Source organism: Malurus melanocephalus, unplaced genomic scaffold, assembly GCF_030028575.1.
Source record: "Malurus melanocephalus ecotype Western Australia unplaced genomic scaffold, MMel_1.1 scaffold_26, whole genome shotgun sequence".
NCBI classification, from domain to species: domain Eukaryota; kingdom Metazoa; phylum Chordata; class Aves; order Passeriformes; family Maluridae; genus Malurus; species Malurus melanocephalus.
In genome coordinates, this window is record NW_026623258.1 from 889442 (window position 1) to 906760 (window position 17319).

At 41.4% G+C, this 17319-nt stretch overlaps 1 protein-coding gene across 2 annotated transcripts in view; it reads right to left on the minus strand.

The window, feature by feature from the left end:
* The window catches only part of KLHL29 (kelch like family member 29), a 321222-nt gene that overhangs the window by 227816 nt on the left and 76087 nt on the right, over positions 1–17319 (minus strand). For both annotated transcript variants that reach the window (XM_057390429.1, XM_057390430.1), the window contains exon 2: positions 11731–12036. In XM_057390429.1, the coding sequence (XP_057246412.1) occupies positions 11731–11991 (261 nt within the window). In that variant the 5' untranslated portion in view covers positions 11992–12036. The remainder of the gene's footprint in view (positions 1–11730; positions 12037–17319) is intronic.

The window sequence follows — 17319 nt, forward strand, 5'->3', positions numbered from 1 at the left end:
TCCTTCCCAGAAATTCCTTTGCTGACTTTCGTGTGCATTGTTCTTTCTCTTTCCATTTCCATTCCCAAGAAAACTCCACTGCACTATTTTAGAAGCCAACCCCCAGCACCCGAAGAACAACACAGTCCACAGGGAACTGAAGTGGAACACAAGGTAGAGTGGTCAGTTTGGGTCAGTCTGGGTGAATTTAGAGGTGTCTTGCTCTACTCTTTGACTTCTGGTAATTTTGGAAGGATCCTCTGTCATCCCAAGTCTCTAAAGAGATGCACTCAAGTCTCTAAAGAGCAATGACACCAGACTTGGGCTGCCCCATCCCTTTGAAAAGAAATCATTGTCARCTTACAGGAAAACTTGGGAATGATCCACGTAACATGAAAATGGAAATGAAAGCTAMGAGAATTGGGATTGTTCAGCCTGGAGAAGAAAAGGCTTTGGTGTTACTTAATTGTAGCCTTCCAGTACCTGAAGGGAGCTGTCAAGAAAGGTGAAGAGAGATGACTTACACGAGCATGGAGTGACAGAACAAGAGGGAATGATTCAAACTTAGAGCAGGTTTAGGTTAGTGATTAGGAAGAAATTCTTGACTGTGAGGGTGGTGAGGCACTGGCACAGGTTGCCCAGAGAAGCTGCCCCAGATGGCTGCCCCWTCCCTGGAAGTGTTMAAGGTCAGGTTGAGTGGAGCTCASAGCARYCTGGTCTACTGGGACCTGTCCCTGGCCATAGCAGGGGCTTGGAACTTCAAGGTCCCTTCCAAAACAAACCATTCTAGGATTCTATGAAGATGGATTTACTGTAAGACTTGAAACAGCTGTACAAATCATAGCTGAGATGACATGTAAGATGAGATGTAAGAAAACTTGAAATAGCATTATCCTGCACTGCTCCTGAGTTWGCATATAAACTTTATTGTAGAGCAGTTCATATTTCTAAGCAGGCTGAGAAAATAAAGTGAATGGCAGCTTTGTAMATTGCAAACAAAGCATGTGTGATCCATATCTTCAAAACCTGCACACATCTGTGTGCCTTAATCAAAGCAGTGCATCTGAGATAATAACTCATGTGCACGATGACCTAAAAGCCATCAATTCTACACATCAGACACTTTGGTCACAGGAAAACTACCAGAAGAATTATTGGGAGCAGTGGAAAAAAATGTTTATGAAATGGAGTTTAAAACTTCATAAGCAAGAATGGAATTAATACACTTCAATTCTCTTCTATAATCCAGCCTGAAGAACCTTGCAAAGATAAATGCTAGACCTTTAAAAGAAGGGATGATAAAGATAATTAATGGAAGCTTAGAAAGATAATAATGTCTCAAATCCATGTGGGGTATAACTATTGCTCAGCTTTTGAGGAAAAGGAAGATAAATTATTCAGTCTKACTCCATCCCAGCATGAGGCAAAAATTCTAAAGGAAACAAGCTGTTCAAAAGCAAAACTRTGATGACTATGCCAAGATAGGAGTTAGGCTCAGAAGACCTAAAATAAATCTGAAGTTCTGGTATTTATTGGCCGATGAGGATTCTGGGTTTTGTTTTAAAGCAAACCATCAAAACCTCTGCCTTGGGAAATTTATTGAAGAGTTGATTAAATTCTAGGATTTTGTCAGGATATTACAGAATGCTTTTGGTTGGAATGGATCTCTGCAGATCACTTGGCCCCCTCCTACTCAAAACAAGGCACATTTTATGTTAGATCAGAATATTTCTGGCCACGTGTAGCTCAGTTTGCAGTGTTTCCTATGGAGATTCTGCAKCTCTTTGGGACTTTGTTCAGTTTTGGACCCTACATCTATACTCATGCCCAGCATGGGCACCAACAGGAGGAGCTTGTAGTTTGTAGCAAGGTGGGGATCAGTCTCTTCTCCCACCTAACAAGGTATAGGACAAGAGAAAATGGTCCCAAGATGGACCAGGGGAAGTTTAGACTGGATATTGGGAAAAATTTGTACACTGGAAAAATTTTTAAGCATTGAGAACAGGCTGCCCAGGGAAGTGGTTGAAGGTTTTTAAAAAAAAAACCTTGAAGGTTTTAAAAAATGTGTAGATGTGGCACCTGGAGACATGGTTTAGTGCGGGCTGGGCAGTGCTGGGCTAATGGTTGGAYTCAATAATCTTAAATATCTTTCCCACCCTAAATGTTTCTGTGATTTTACGAACAGCAAGAAGCATTGTTTTACTGTGAAGATGACAGAGCAKTGGCACTGGTGGCCCAGAGAGGACAGGAGTCTCCTTCCTTGGAGATACTGAAGGTCACCTGAACATGGTCCTGGGCAGCTGGGTCAAGGTGAACGTGCTTCAGCAACGGRGCTGGACCACACAATCTGCAGAGGTCCCTTCCAACATCAGTGATTCTGTGATTGTCCCTGTTCCCACACACCTYCCTTGTTCACCTGAGCTTGCTCAGGTTTTCCATGCTCAGGCAGGATGGCCCCCAGCCACGTCTGCTCGGCTCTTGAGCAGCAGCTGAGCAATTCCTGGCCACCAGGAGATTGTCACGAGTGAACTGCAGGATCCTTCTGCAGAGTCTTGTACAACACCTCTGTGAGCTCCTCTTACAAAGACTGGCACTTCTGGAAAATAATATGGATTTCCAGGGGAACATGTGGTCAAATTTTGCCAGCATCACTCTTTGGGGGTGTTTCACTTGCTGGCTGGCAAATATTCCTGATGCATTACTTCAGTAATTTTGGATGCATGGGCTTTGTGTAACACATTATATTCCTTTGGAATGAAACGATAGCTTTAATTATACATAATAACATAAACAGTATATAATCTTAAAACATTCATATTAYGCAGCCAAGAAAACTTCTTTTTCTGGATATGTTTGTGCAACAACTTAGTTATAGTAAATATTATTCACATACTTCTCAGTGCTTTGTTTCAGGCTTACCATAAAAGACCTGAGATCATAAACAGTAAGAAATTATGCTATGATATGAAGAATTTATTACTAGTTATTCATTATTTATACAGTYGGTGTATATAGTTTTACACACAAACACCACTTCACAGACAGCACATATTTCTCTGCAGAACTTCTACAAGCTTTGTTTTCCAAAGTGAACCAGTTTGGTCATGTAAAATTGTAGTGGGTAACAATCACATATGTTTCAGCTTGACAGGAGCAGAGAACAACCAAAACCAGCAGAGGCAAATCAACTTCTGGGAGAATTTGGAAGAGTCGGTTCCTCCAAACCAAAGTAAACGTGCATTTTGTTTCCTGAAAAGTGCCCACTGCATCCAAGAACAGAGTGTTACAGCAGCTAACCATCACTTGAACATTTAGTAATGCCTCAAATTTCAAGAGAAAGCCCAACAAAATAACTTGGACACCCTTCTTTTCCACAGGCTTCTTTTAAAAGCAATGTTAGATTATAAATCTTCATCAGAGCTGCTTTTACAGAGTGAAACTAGAGTCAGGAAAAAGTGTGAGGAATTCCTTCCATGGCCTCCCCTACGTTTCTCTCACAGGCATTGACAATGAGCCTCTGTTTTGCCCACTCCCAAGGAAGTGAGTCCGTGTATTTCCATTTCTGCAGGAGATCTCTGCCCCCTGAGTGGGGACAGGACGGGGCATTGCCGCTGTAACGCGACCCTGGCACCGCTGCCCATCCTCCGAGCAGCCCAGGCTGCCCACGCCTCACGCCACAGTCACGAGATCCTCATGCTCCTCTTCAAGGCCTGGGCATTCTTTCAAGAGGATTTTCAGGATTGCAGACAGGGCAGTGGYGATGCTTTAGCGTCAGTCTGGAGTGTCAGCCTGGGCTGATCTGAGCTCCCTGGAGCACATCGGCTGGTGCCTGGTGTTTGAAGGTGCAGCATTCCCAGGACACAGAGCCAGGGAGCAGTTTAATGTCCTGTTTATCACTCCCAGGGACATTTATTTTTGTGTCTATCAGCTTCACAGACAAGTGTTGTATCATGCAGGAACTCAAGGCCCACAGAAATGATAGGGAGAGGTGAAACTTTTGTCCCTTCTATTTCTTTCCTTCTTTTCATTAATTTSTTCATTTGTTTTGCAAGCTGAGAAAACTGATGTCATTAAGAAAATATTGTTTTGTCATATAATGCATTTTCCTTCTGTTATGCATGAAAACTGTGTTTTTAAAAAATTACCATTGTTTTCCCATTACAATAAAAATTATGGTATGCARACATCCCACACAAGTAGTAGATCAGCCCTCTAACAAACTGTTTATATCAGGCTCCTTCACACCTCAATAAAGCCATCCCCTCCCTCAATGATTTCTCTGACATTACCCTCTCCATGCAACACCAACATCAGAAATTACCTTGGTGGGCAAGGATCAGCTTTCCTGAAAACAATTTCCAGACCCTATCTATTATGCACTGACAGCCAAAATAACAGGAAACCACCAAGTAATTCCTTGTAAAATTCTTTTCGTGGCTGTGTTTGATGGTGACAATACATTATGCAGTAGCGACCTCGGGATTATATGCACCCATGACTCAGAGGACCTKCCCTCCTTTAGAAGTGCTGCTCCTTGGAAATAAACCCTCTAGTAACCCACATCAAATCACAGSAAAGGCAGCTCCCAGGCTTTTTCAGCCTGACAGGATGCTGGGACAAATTTTATAGTGTCACACCCATGACTCCTGAATGGCAGAAGTATATATTTTGCTGCATTTTGAATGGATAATCTGCAACTAATACACGTAAAAGTGAAGTAATGCTGAGAAAGAAATAAGAAAATAAGAAGAACTTTAAATAATTTTAAAGAATCAAGCACTTAAATCCTGGCCAACACAAATTTTATTTATGTTTTATGAGTGATATTTATCCCTTTTGKAAGTCAAGAGACTTTTTCATTGAAGTGCCAAAGCCCAGAAATACTCCTTTTTCTTTATCCAAAGCTGTCATGTTTGTGACCTTGTAAGTATTTGGCGATGTCAATTAGTGCTGCAAAAATGCTGCCTTTCATCTTCAAATGGAACTGGGCCTAGAGACTGACCAGACCTCTTAGCTCTTTCAACAGATGATAAACACACTGTGAGTAAAAAAATCCAAGCAGCTTTTTATGACTTTACAGATTAACKAGCATGCCAGGGCTTTCCAACCAATTTTGGTCCAATAAAGTATCTTCAAAAGTTGACAAATTAAAGCCACATTTTGTATGTTCCAGTTTCTACACTATTAAAAATATGTACAGATACATCTGAGGAAAAACACTGGAATGWGATGGTAAGAGGAAGTGGCAGATTATCAGCACAGTTTAAGCCCTCCCTAGGGCTGCAAATCATTAGGAACAACCWTTTGGAAGAGTCTGAAAAACACCTGAGACATCTCCACTTCCTTCAAAGGGAAGAATTGGTTCCCMTACTTCAATGCCTTCATCCTCTCAGTTTTAGAACCCACCACTGATCTCCCTTCTCTCTCTTCTCCCTTGGTGGTACAAACACTTCCCAGGTGTTGTAACCTTTTTGTAGCAGCRCAATGCGATCACCTCAGCAGAAGTCATTGCTCAGTTCAATTCACAGACATTTTTTGCCAATTTGTATTTAGAAGAAAGAAAAAAAGTGTCCTGAAAGCCAATGACCAAATCTCTTTCCTCCTCTCATTACTGGTACAAGCTGTTGATTTCACAAATGCAACTCTTAATGGAACTTCCTTATTTGAGGATATAAGGATGACACTATAATGGTATTTTTTTCTGGTGCACCCTGCTGGTTTCAGCCTAGCTGGGCTGGCGTGATGGCACATCATGGCCAACATACATTGTCTCTCTCTCCTTGCTTGCAGACTACTCACAAAAGGCTCAGTCTGGAATCTGCAATCCAGTTAAACGGTGTGTCAGCCCAAAAGGTAAACTGTACAAAGCTTACTGAATTTTCAAGCCTAAAGAACCAGGAGAATGTGATTTGGGTGCCGGGGAAAACCTATCCCTATTGTTCTGTTACAAACCATTGAGTGTTACATACTCTGGGCATTGCTCTGATTTCCTAAACATTCATGTCATGGTCTGCCATAATCAGAGCTTCATGTGCATCACAAGTCTCTGCTTAGGTGGGAGCAGGCTTGCATCTCATTTACCAATGAAACGAGACATTTTTCTGTTTTAAAAATTTATCCAAAGGTAAAAATGTGCTCCTGGAATAAAAATACTTTTACAATTTGATATCCAGCGACTGAAGCCTTGTGTCCCACCACAGCAATTTGCCAAAAGAATCTGAGGATCTTTAACACAGCTTTTGCCATGATTGCACTTGGGTTGGACTGCTACGATCTGAAATGGTGACAAAAAAAACACCAACTCTCAGCACAAACCCTGAGAGTGGAAGAACAGCTTTCACAGAGAAGCTGGAAGAGCAAATCCCATATATTTCATCACCACATGTTTCGACTGTTTTCTAGCAACTGTTGTATTCCAATATTTATAATCTCTCTCTTTATGCAAACGTCTTATSTTTTATAATAAAAAGAGTACATAAATTTCAGTTACCGTAGCAGAGCAAATTGTTGTATGTAATTAGTCATGTACAACATAAGGCGTAACTTGAAAAACAATTCGTGTTTATTCTTCCTCTGCTTAATCAATATTTTAAATATTTGTGGAAGCCRTACACCAACTCAGCAAATCACCACCTCCAAAGCGAGAGAAAGAGAAACAGACAACACAAATCCTGAAACCTACAGCAAATCATCTACATCTGGCAGGCTGCTGTTACTGGAGCTACATTTTTTTGGCCCATGAAGGAAAGAAGAATATAACATTTTACTTCCATGCTGTTTCCCTTTATTCCTTTTTACAGTGCATTCCTCAGCCACACTGACTTGTTTTTCCTTTACTGTAAGAATTTTCTTCCCTCCCCGCTTGTTTTTTAAAGCTATTTAGTTGCACTGATGCACAGTCAGTGGTGGCTACTTCTTCCCCTGCAATTCTTGCCTGGTTTTCCAGAGAGGTTAACAAATGTTTTATCATCCCTGTCTTCCCTCCCACATCATAACTGTGGCTAACCACAGTGGGATAAACTCTGGTAGCAAAAACACACAAGTCTTAAATGCTGCAGGAGTACAGTGAGAACAAGAGGCCACAATCACGCCTCAGTTACACTATTTAAAGACTTAAAACTGCACAGCTATCCCTGAGCTCAACTAGAGAAAACCTTATAAAAACTGAAGACCGGTGTTTTTGTAAAATTTGTCATAGGTTTAACCTTGAGAATAACAAATCATTAAGTGTTGGGGGGCTGAAGAATCAATTTATGTTCCAAGCAAAGGGTTTTTAAAATTAAGGTTGAAAAAAAAATTAGATCTCGCCTGGTGGTGCACAGATTCTGTTGATGTATCAATYTTTTCAGGCATTTAAAAATAATATAGAGATGATAAAAGTAAATGTTCTATAACCAAAAAATCTCTTGGTAATAAAATTTCAAATTACAGYCCATGACAACACTTCTAAATTGAAGCTGTGATACAGGAGCTTTGATGGAGAAAATTGTACAAGTAACTCGCAAAGTAATTCAGAAAAGCAACAAAGAATGAAGGTGCTGCTGAGATGAACAGAAAACATAGCTGGAATGCTGTGCAGCAYCCTTAAATGAATTTCAGACTGTTTTGTTGCCAATATCTTAAGCAGTGCTGAAGTCTTACAGGGATTTCTTGGATAGCTTCCTTCGMCCAATAAATGACCTCACTGCAGAAAAAAAACCCAAACTCCACAATGTACAGCACCAACCCTGATCTCAATCATCATACATGGCTGAGCTCAGAGTCTGACAAATTGATCCAAACAMAGAGTTTACTGGCAAGATTTCCACTTTCCTATTGACTGCTGGTGGAGGTGTTGAGGGAGTATCTCCAGCAAAGGACTCATCCCTCCAAACTGTGCAGCCTCTGSTACTGGTCTGTGGCACAACTCTTTGGTACAGAATAAGGGTAGAAAAACCAAATTGAGTAAAAGAGCTGAAACTTTGCTCATAGTGGCACACAATRAGCAGAAACCCCAAATATCACCACYTCYGAGTGCCTCACTTTCCCTGYCAATATACTGGRTRCACAGCATCAAGCTATTTCTTAGAATTGATGAGGTTTAAATAGTTTTTCTGATATTTGCTGGCAGCCTCCAATGAAATGTGTTATATCAATGCAAAGACTCATTGTCATTTTGTTCAGCAAAAAAATGAAGCTCGGGAAAAGACAGCTTTTCTGTTTAAATAACTCAGACCAAACATCCRTAACCACTTAAAGGTGGCAGAGCCAGTAAGCGTGATTTGCACCAAAGCATCTGTGGTAAGAAGGTTACAGGTATGTTTTGAGAATAAATTTCAAAGGTCTGCAAAGTATAATTAGTTTTAAAGTTCTGCTACACATTAATAATTAGTAATAAAAACCTTCTAAAGTCATCCACAGAAAGTAGTGAAAAGCTCTTCCAGAAGCATGAAAACAGAGACCAAACCCAACCCCCTCACAGCTTGTCTTACATACCCTAAGCTTCCTGCTGAAGTTTCATTTTTTCCTCTCCTTTCTGATGCTTTTTCTATTCATATCACGTAAGTTGCGGCAAAGTCTTTAATCTTACATACATTTACATAATTTTAAAGACCATGGTTCAGCCAGATTAGGTAGACTAGTGGTCCTTAAAACAATTTATCTATGAATTCCCTGAACAATTCCACCACACAGCAAGTCACATAGTCCAGTTACAAGTCAGAGATAAAAGAAGTTTTTTTCCCCCGTTTTAAATTTGTCACTTGAGGACTCAGTTAACCTTGAGCTGAAGGATGGAAATATGACCAATATCTGCCAATACAGAAGACAGGTCTTGTCAAACACACTTCACTTCAGTCTTTGACAAGACCATAGCTGTTTGATAACTCATAACTGAGGATGATGCCATGTGTATGTATTTTTAATAACTATTGACTTAGCACTTTGGCAAAAAAGTCTGGAGCAATTATTAGCTGTACAGACACGGAAACAGAAGGAGGGAGCAGTTTCATCTCTATGCAAGGGAACGATGAGTCTGATGCTGAAAGGATGCACATGGTTTGAGTATCTATGTGGTTTTAGCACCCATATTTTCAAAGGCAAATGAAGAATGGAGGGATGCAAAAGATTCAGAGTTATTTGGAGGCTACTGAAACCAGCCAATAGCAGGAAACTGGAGAACCAAAGGACCAAAGGACTGAATGCAGACTAAATGATATCCAAAAAAATGAAGAAAAAAAACTTTTAAAGGGAAGATAACCAATAAGTAGGAATGCAAACTGGAGGGCTACAGATGGTAGTTCTCTATGGTTTGAGATTTCCAAACCAACTCTGGAAGATATGCTAAAGTCCAAACTGGTAACTGGATGGGAGTGAGAGACCCTTCTGTCCTCAGCCTGGGGTAACACTGCTGCTGTACCCATCTSCTTGGACAGTGAGACAAGGAGACCAGGTTATCAATCTTCCTGCTTTGTGACACCTTACCCACCATGTCAGCTCCTGTCACTGAGTTTAATGACCTGCCCTAGAGCTGGGGAAGGTTCAGCCTRCAGAAGGGCAGCAAAGCCAGCAAATAGCCCACTCCCAAGACAGAACTAAGAAATCCAGCTGTTAGGTGACACCTGCTCCCCATGAGCTGGTACCCCAAAAACATGCTGACAAAAATGGTTGCTAAGAGTAGGCAGCCTATGATTTCTCCACAGCTCAAAGCAACTTAGCACTTGCTTGGTTTATTTTTAAAATATTGTTATATTTTTARWTTTTATTATTTTATTTTTAAAAGGAACCATGTTGTTTTTCTAACTTGTGATCTCTTCATTATATGTCATATATTGTATATCTCTTCATTTTAGGCCCTAGCCATTAGKTGGATTCTACCAGGGAAAAGCCCTGGCTGGTCACACTGCTGACCACAAGTGTAAATCTGCTGTGTGTGAAGGAGAGAGACACAGTCAGGCAGGGTGAACGGGAGTGTGTATGAGCTCCTGATGTTTTTCTGACACTACTTCTCATTATTARTTGGAAGTTTGCCAGACACCCTGCCCTTACATCTCTGTTCCCCCACACCTATCTACCTCACTTCTTCAAAGTTTTTTCTTCTTTAACACATGCAAGTTTGAATTTTTAGAGCTGCTTAGCTGGTTCACAGCAGAAGAAGCTGGGGCAAAAACTCTATGCATTTTTACACATTTATTTTACGGGAGATTACACAGCTGATTAACAGTTCCCAGAATAAAAAGTGTCTCCTGTTACCTCCATTTTTGTCTATTTATTGCTTTTGATCTATTCATGCCAAAACATTCTTACTAATGAAAGTCATCAGAAAATTGTCTAATAAGGTAATTTAKAAGACAGTTCACATCTAGCATATGTTCAAAAGGCACTTAACTTGCTGTTCCTGCCTCCTCTCTCCCAATAAACACATGGTTTACTAGCACTGGTAAGCTTCAAAATGGTTTTAAACATCTGGGAAAAGGGCTGATCAGCTCCAGACAATTGTTGGACTCTGGGTAGACCCAGGAACAAAGGTCATGATAAATGAAACCACTGCTTTGGCTCCAAAATTGCCTCAATCATCTCCAGACAAAGCATGATTGAAATGCATCTATCAGTGGATAGCATCTGGAGTACTCTAGAAGTGTTTTGATCAGAATCTGAGTGGTTTCTTTCAAATGAAAATAATTTTAAGATGCCATGGCAAATTTTTACAACCAATCACACTTTGGGCTAATGTTTCCTTCTGCAGCACTGACCTTGTTTTTCTACAGTGTGAAAAAAATCAATATAATAATGGTACTGCAGCAAAATTTCAGCTTGCTCTTGGCTTACTTTAAATAACTTCATTGTCTCCTTTCCCTCTGTCTACATCTGCTGCATTTGGCACTTCCAGTTATTAAAATGAAACCAAGTTGAAAGAAAATGTTAAATATCATAAAAAGAAACCCAGCAGTGCTTCTGTCTCACTTTGCCAGTGCTGTGGTCACCTTCACCATTTGCCATTTGAGTTTTCTGGTCCCCAGCTGTTCTACTTGAATCTGCATGCAAAAGGAAAGCCCAACTTTCCCTGAGAATATCAACTTGGACTTTGCAGATCTRAAAGAGCTATTTTTTTTAAGGAAAAATCTCTCCCTCTGATAATATATTGGAACAAAAAAGCCCAGTGGTTTACCAGTGATTTCAATTCTTTGGTGCTTAACGTTTTCTTACTMCTCAGTGTGCATTTTTGCACAAATGAGCGAGCCTGGTTATAGCAGCTCCACTGTTTCACTCCAAACTGCGCTGAAAATAAGGCTTTGAGAACCTTATAGGAAACTATCMACTAAAGAGAAGAAAAAACACCATTCAGCCAGAATTATGGCCTTTAATGACTTTCTGCTCCCTCTGGATGAGATTGAGATCCAGGTGCTGTCAACCACAGCTCTGCCTTGGTCAACAGACAAGAAGAGCATTTCCAAAAGAAAAGTGGGAACAACATGTTCCAGGGAAAGCCACAGAAAGCCCAAATGTAGGCAGTGCTGAAAGGAAGAAAACATTTCCTCTGCCTGGGCCTCTCAGAAGCATGAGGCCACTGAGTCTTGGAGCAACAAATACCTACTCTAGTGTAAGCACAACACAGAAAATAACAAAAAAGACACAGACTGCCCATAGAAATTTGTCTTCCTACTCTCAGCTATCCCACCAACACGAGCCTTAMAAAGGGGCAGGTGGTGCTCAATCTCTAACACCCCTTTCAGCAGACCAACCCCATAAAACCAGCAGAGGATGAACTCTTACTTTGGTACTGGAAGCCGGGGAGGAGTTGGCCACCAGGCTGGTGATGACATCGCTGTTGCCGGTGGTGCAGGCGGCGGTGGCCGGCGTGGGGAGGCGCGAGGGGACGATGGGCAGGGGCAGCAGCCCGGGCCGGGAGCTGCTGTTGGTGCTGGCGGCGCTGCTGCAGTTGGTGCTGCCCACGTGGTTCCCGTTGGAGCTCCAGTCCCGGCGATCCCACCCGGCACGGTAATCTCGTTCGAACCGGCTGTGGTGCCGTGACATCTCGGAGGAGGGCGGCTTCGTCTCACAGGGAACTCGAGAGCCTGCCTGGAAGGTTAAAGACAAAGAGTTGGGRGTGAGGTTCCAGCACTGTGCTCCATAACCACCTAAAGTGTGCCTCCTCTGCTTTAGGAGGGCAGTGTCACAGGGAATTCTACTCTGGAACACAAATGAAAGGGTTTGGACAGGTACAAGGACACAGCCCAGCCACACAGACCTGAGGAAACACCATCTGCCCAAACTCTTCAACACAAGAACACCCAACAGCAAACAAATTGTGAAAAGCCAAGTTAGAAGAAAGTCATAATTCAATATTCTGATAATAAAAAACATTCCCAACAGCTCCATGTTGCAGTTTTCTCAGTGGCCTTCAGATCCTTTCTGCAGCCTCTTTCCTGCACCTGACACATGACTAAATATTGATCCTGAAGATCAAAGAGAAAAAACATCCACCTGCTAAATCTATCCATTGCTTCTCTGTTTTCAAAGCCAAACACTGCTTCACACAGCTCCCTTCTCTCCTTTTTGCTAGACCTCCTCACTGGAAGCTCCTACAGGAATATTTCACTCCATGACATCTCCCTGCAGCAAGGATGCTTTCCAAGGCAGCCCAACATGTTCTGTCTTCCTACCATGCTCCTGGCTAGACTTAAAACACTTAATACACATAGGTGACCAAACKACCAAGTTGTTCTGTGTGATCATCCTGTCCTTATCATGCCTCARTCTTTGTTATCCACAGATTTCATCTGCCAGGTGAGAGATGTCTGAACACAATGCTGGGAGTCAAGACTCCCAACATCTAATCTTAGTTCTGATAATTATATGTTACRCAGCCTAGAGCAGTTACTGAAGTCTTCCTGACAAGGTCTCCTAACGTGCAGAATGGTGRCAATAATGCTATTTTCCCAGCAGAGTTCTAAGTAAGTGGAAGTTTACAGCATTTGCAATAGAAGAAACAGTATGAATAAATGCTAAAGGTATTTATTTCCATAAATAAATAATGAGTATCTAGGTCACTGCAGCACCTGATTTATTCTATTTGCAGCAAACAATCCACTAAGTTCTTTGTAATAATGACATCAGGTCAGTGAAAGCAATGTTGTTTCACATATTCTAAAATACAAAAAYGAATGCTAAGAATATCTGCTTATAAGGACTGTGGATGGAGCCAGAACTAAACTCACTCAGAAACTTAAAGATAAGAAACTTAAGAGAGATAAAACTTAGATGTGTTATGAAACACTGTGCCTGTCAACTGTGTTAGTTATTCACCGGATAGAAATTAAAAAGGCAAACAAAACTAATCATATGTCTAAAGGATGAAAGGTTCACCTGGTTCACTAGAGAGCTACTAACCTGAGACAACTGAGACTTCCTCAGTTAAACATTCAATAATATAAATGGGTATTACAAAACCCTGCCAAATTCCTTCCCACAATCAGTATATTCAACAAAAGGCCAACCCAAATCTCCCAGGAAGCTGCATTTGATGATTACACCACCCCTCTGCAGGAATGGGCACCWCCAGCAAGAGCTGGTACTGGAGACTACACCACAGTATTGCTGGTATGGATCATAAAATCAACATTCCTCTTWACACAACTATTTTCTTCCCCAGTGGAATGTGATGCAAGGTTTGYTTCATGGTTTGAGGGCTGATGACTCTGGTGACTCTGATTCTAATGATTCTGATGACTCTGTCTTGTACTTTTGTGGCCATCTGATATGTTCACTCAGAAAGCTGATTGTGTATTTCCCAGAGGACCATATGAGCTCAGCTGTACAATGACCACAGCAAAACCCAGAGACACCAGGTCTGTRAAAGATGCTGTAGTGAAAACAGAAACTTCTCTTTTAGTAGAGGTGAAGACAGCAAACCTTTTCTCTGGTGAAAACTATCTCAGAATAAAATCACTAGCTAAACACAGTGTCTTTAAAGGTTAGAATTTCCRCAGGTAGAACTCCGCTTTCATTTGTTTTACAACCATTTTGCTAAGTCAGGCAAAAAAAAGAGCCTGTAAACTGCAACCTGCAATCTCAAACTATACTTTTCTTATTCCTTGCCTTTGAAAAAGTTTCCTTTTAATCCCAAAGCCTCTGCTGCCGTACGAAGCTGTGTTTTGTGACTGTTGGGATGGTGCTGCCGATGGAATGCTTTTCTCCTCTGGAGCTTGAGGATCTCCACGAGCTGCATTAGGGTATGGCTCGACAAGGCAGCCAGGGAGAACCAAATCGCATCTCCCACCCACCCACAGCGCTGAGCACATCTGACATTTAGTTCAGCAGCACACGAGTCAGCAGTGAACAGTTTTTGCCACAGGATCCAAGACACGCTGCCCCCAGCAATGCTACTATCAGATGAGACTGACAGGACACTACGTCAATAACAAGCAGGAAAAAAAGCCTGTGACTAAGCCACRCATTAAGGAGTTTACTTAAAACCCACCGCCCTCTTCATGAGCAAATTCACTTCCCAGTCCAGCTACTGGATTTCACAGTATTTCCAACAAAAAAATAAAAGCTGGGGCAGAACATCGTTCTTCCTTTTTTTTTTTCTTTACAATACACTGTATTAAATATACACTACTTGTTTCAACATGTCGTTTTTGGCTGGGTACAAAGATACTTGACAGCAACAAGATATGCAGAAAAACCAGAGGGGATAAGTATCTAATAAATGAGTATTCAACTGCAAGTGCTTGCTATTTAAAATTAGAAAGAATARAAAATGTTTTCATAAATAGCTGCTGGGTGAGGTAAGAAATGAGCTGTGAACAGACTAGCTAATTTTTAAATATATTTTTAGATCCAGAGTTTATGCCTTGTCTAGACTATTGTTGTCGATGATCATAATCAAAATAATAATGCTTTAAACATATTCTGTACTCATAAGAAAAACTTCTCCAAGAGTGTGTCTCGAGTCAAGCATAATCATCACATTCCTCTGCACAGAACTTGACACAGGGCAGCATAAACCATCTTGAGAAACAGCAGAGACACAGGCCAGTGGAAACCTCACAGAGGGAGGGCAGCAGCCACTGCAGTCAGAGATCACAGAATCCCTAAGGTTGAGAAAGATCTCTAAGATTGAGTCCAGCCATCACCCCACCCCTGGCTGATCACCCCCAACCTGATTTTAGGCTACAGTTTTCCAGACATGCTCTTAGAGAATTTTTTTCCCTATAAATAAACAAAACRAAATAAAACAAAAGTCTCCTTTTGGGGAGATAGTGAAGAAGCATCGATGCTTAATACAAACAGCAAAGTCAATAGCTACAATTAATTTATGGGAGTTTTCTTCCTTTTTAAGGGAAGTTTTCCTCAACATTCAAGGGCAGGCATTTTCTCTTATGTAGCTTTAGACCCCTCAACAGCACTGGGGAAGAGAAAGATTTTTATCCCGTTTTTTAGACGCTGCTCCACCCAAGTCTTAGCTCATTACAGATCTACCAACCTCAGTTTTGGGGCTGATTTTTGAGCTAGCATGATGCTGCACGTAGGAGCCAGCAGCAGAGCAGATAAGCTTCGAGCTATCTCAGATACATCGACCCTACATCAGAGCCATAAAATCACGATGCAGCAYAGCCAGCAACACAAAGAATGTATGATTTGTGCATCTCAGGCTAGCAGTCCATGAGGAGGCACACTGCATGCTGTAACTGCCGAAAACCCCTCTGCACACCCAATTCAGCTGACACTCTCTTGTGAAGGTGGGAAAGTCAGTGAGACAGGGCTTCCCTCACCCTCTACTCAAGACGTAATCACTGGWGTAGCCGAGTGTCTTTAATCTCAAGTAGAGGAAGCGTGTTCCTTTTTGTCACATGGAATCAAAGGACTTTATGGTGCAGCCAAAAGGAACAAAAACTCTCTTAAAGGGGGAAAAAAATCCCCCACCCCACTAAAGAAAAAGAAAAGAAGAGAGGGAAACCTATAGCAGTTACTGGATGAACTGATAAATTCAAAGCAAAAAAAAAGGAGATCAAATTGGTATTAAGGGAGGGCTGCAGAAAGGTCTATAAGATAAAGAACAGAGCAACCAGAGGTAAATACAAATCCCATGACAAATCTGAAATGAGATTTAGTGATATGGCAAKGCAGAAAGTCCCAAAGACTGCATCACTGAGCATGTGCTGCAAAAAGAAAGGCAGAACACAGCCYGCTCTGTTTCAGACAAGGGCTGTGCAGGAGCCAGCCCTGAGGATTACACTTGCACCTGATCCCTGCCCCATCAGTGACCCTCAGAAAAAGAGGGTTTGAGAGGGTGGATCAGGGAAGGGGAACAGACTGATGAAAAAATACCAAACACCTTCTGAGGAATGGGACAGGATCTCTCCCAGCCTCACAAGGCCAAAACATGCAATGCAGCAGGTGAGAGAAACCATAAAAAGAAATGAAACCTATCCCTCTGAAGGGAAAGTAAAATGTGAGTGTACCCMTGCCAGGGAATGTAGCTTTTTCTGCAACCAGGAATTTTAGAAATATCTCACATTAACAGTTTGCTGGACAATAAGAATTGATAAAGTTTTTCTGTAAAATGTGAGTGTTTTCAGGGCTCAAATGYAGGGCATCTACCCAGATGACAATATCCAACCTCCAAATTCACTGTGGCCATTTGGAAATCCTCCTACCTTCTTAGCACAAAAACRCCCTCCTCCTGGTACTCATTTTTTACCACATCTCTTATGCAAGCTCATTTGTTCCTTGTTTCCACGGCTTCCACACAAACACACGGAGGAAAGGAAAAGACCAGCGGCGTGTGAGATARCAGCGTGCTGTCCTCAGGCCTCTTACCAGGTTCAAACAGATCATTGCTGCAGATTTATTAAACTCAAGTGGTTAACATTTCATTTTATGCTCGATACATTTAAACACAGCCCTTCTTCCCCCGAGCCCAAAACACTCACTGTTCTGCAGAAAAAATGCTTCCTATTCATGTTTCTCTAAATGACAGTCCGGCTCGAGCCTTGGAGCAGCTTTTTCCCTGCTTTCCAYGCTTATCTAGTCAAGGTCTCCTTAAAGTGCCTGTCCTCGCAGATATAAATATAAGGAAAAACAGGCTTTCAGCCAGTCTGAAGCTAGAGAATCAGATTTCTTAGACTATTAGTCAACTTCATTAAGTGACTTCAAAAATAAAGGTCAAGCTTTTAATTTAAATTTTTCCTGGGTAAGCATTTGTTTCTAAATTTACCTTTTAAATAATAACATTACGGAAACATGATAGGYGAGAGAGGTTGGGAGACAGCGACGGAAGTAGATACATGGTCATTAGGGAAATGGCAGAAAAGGAGAAAGAAAGAGMCTGAAACTTTAAAATAAGCAGCTAAATAA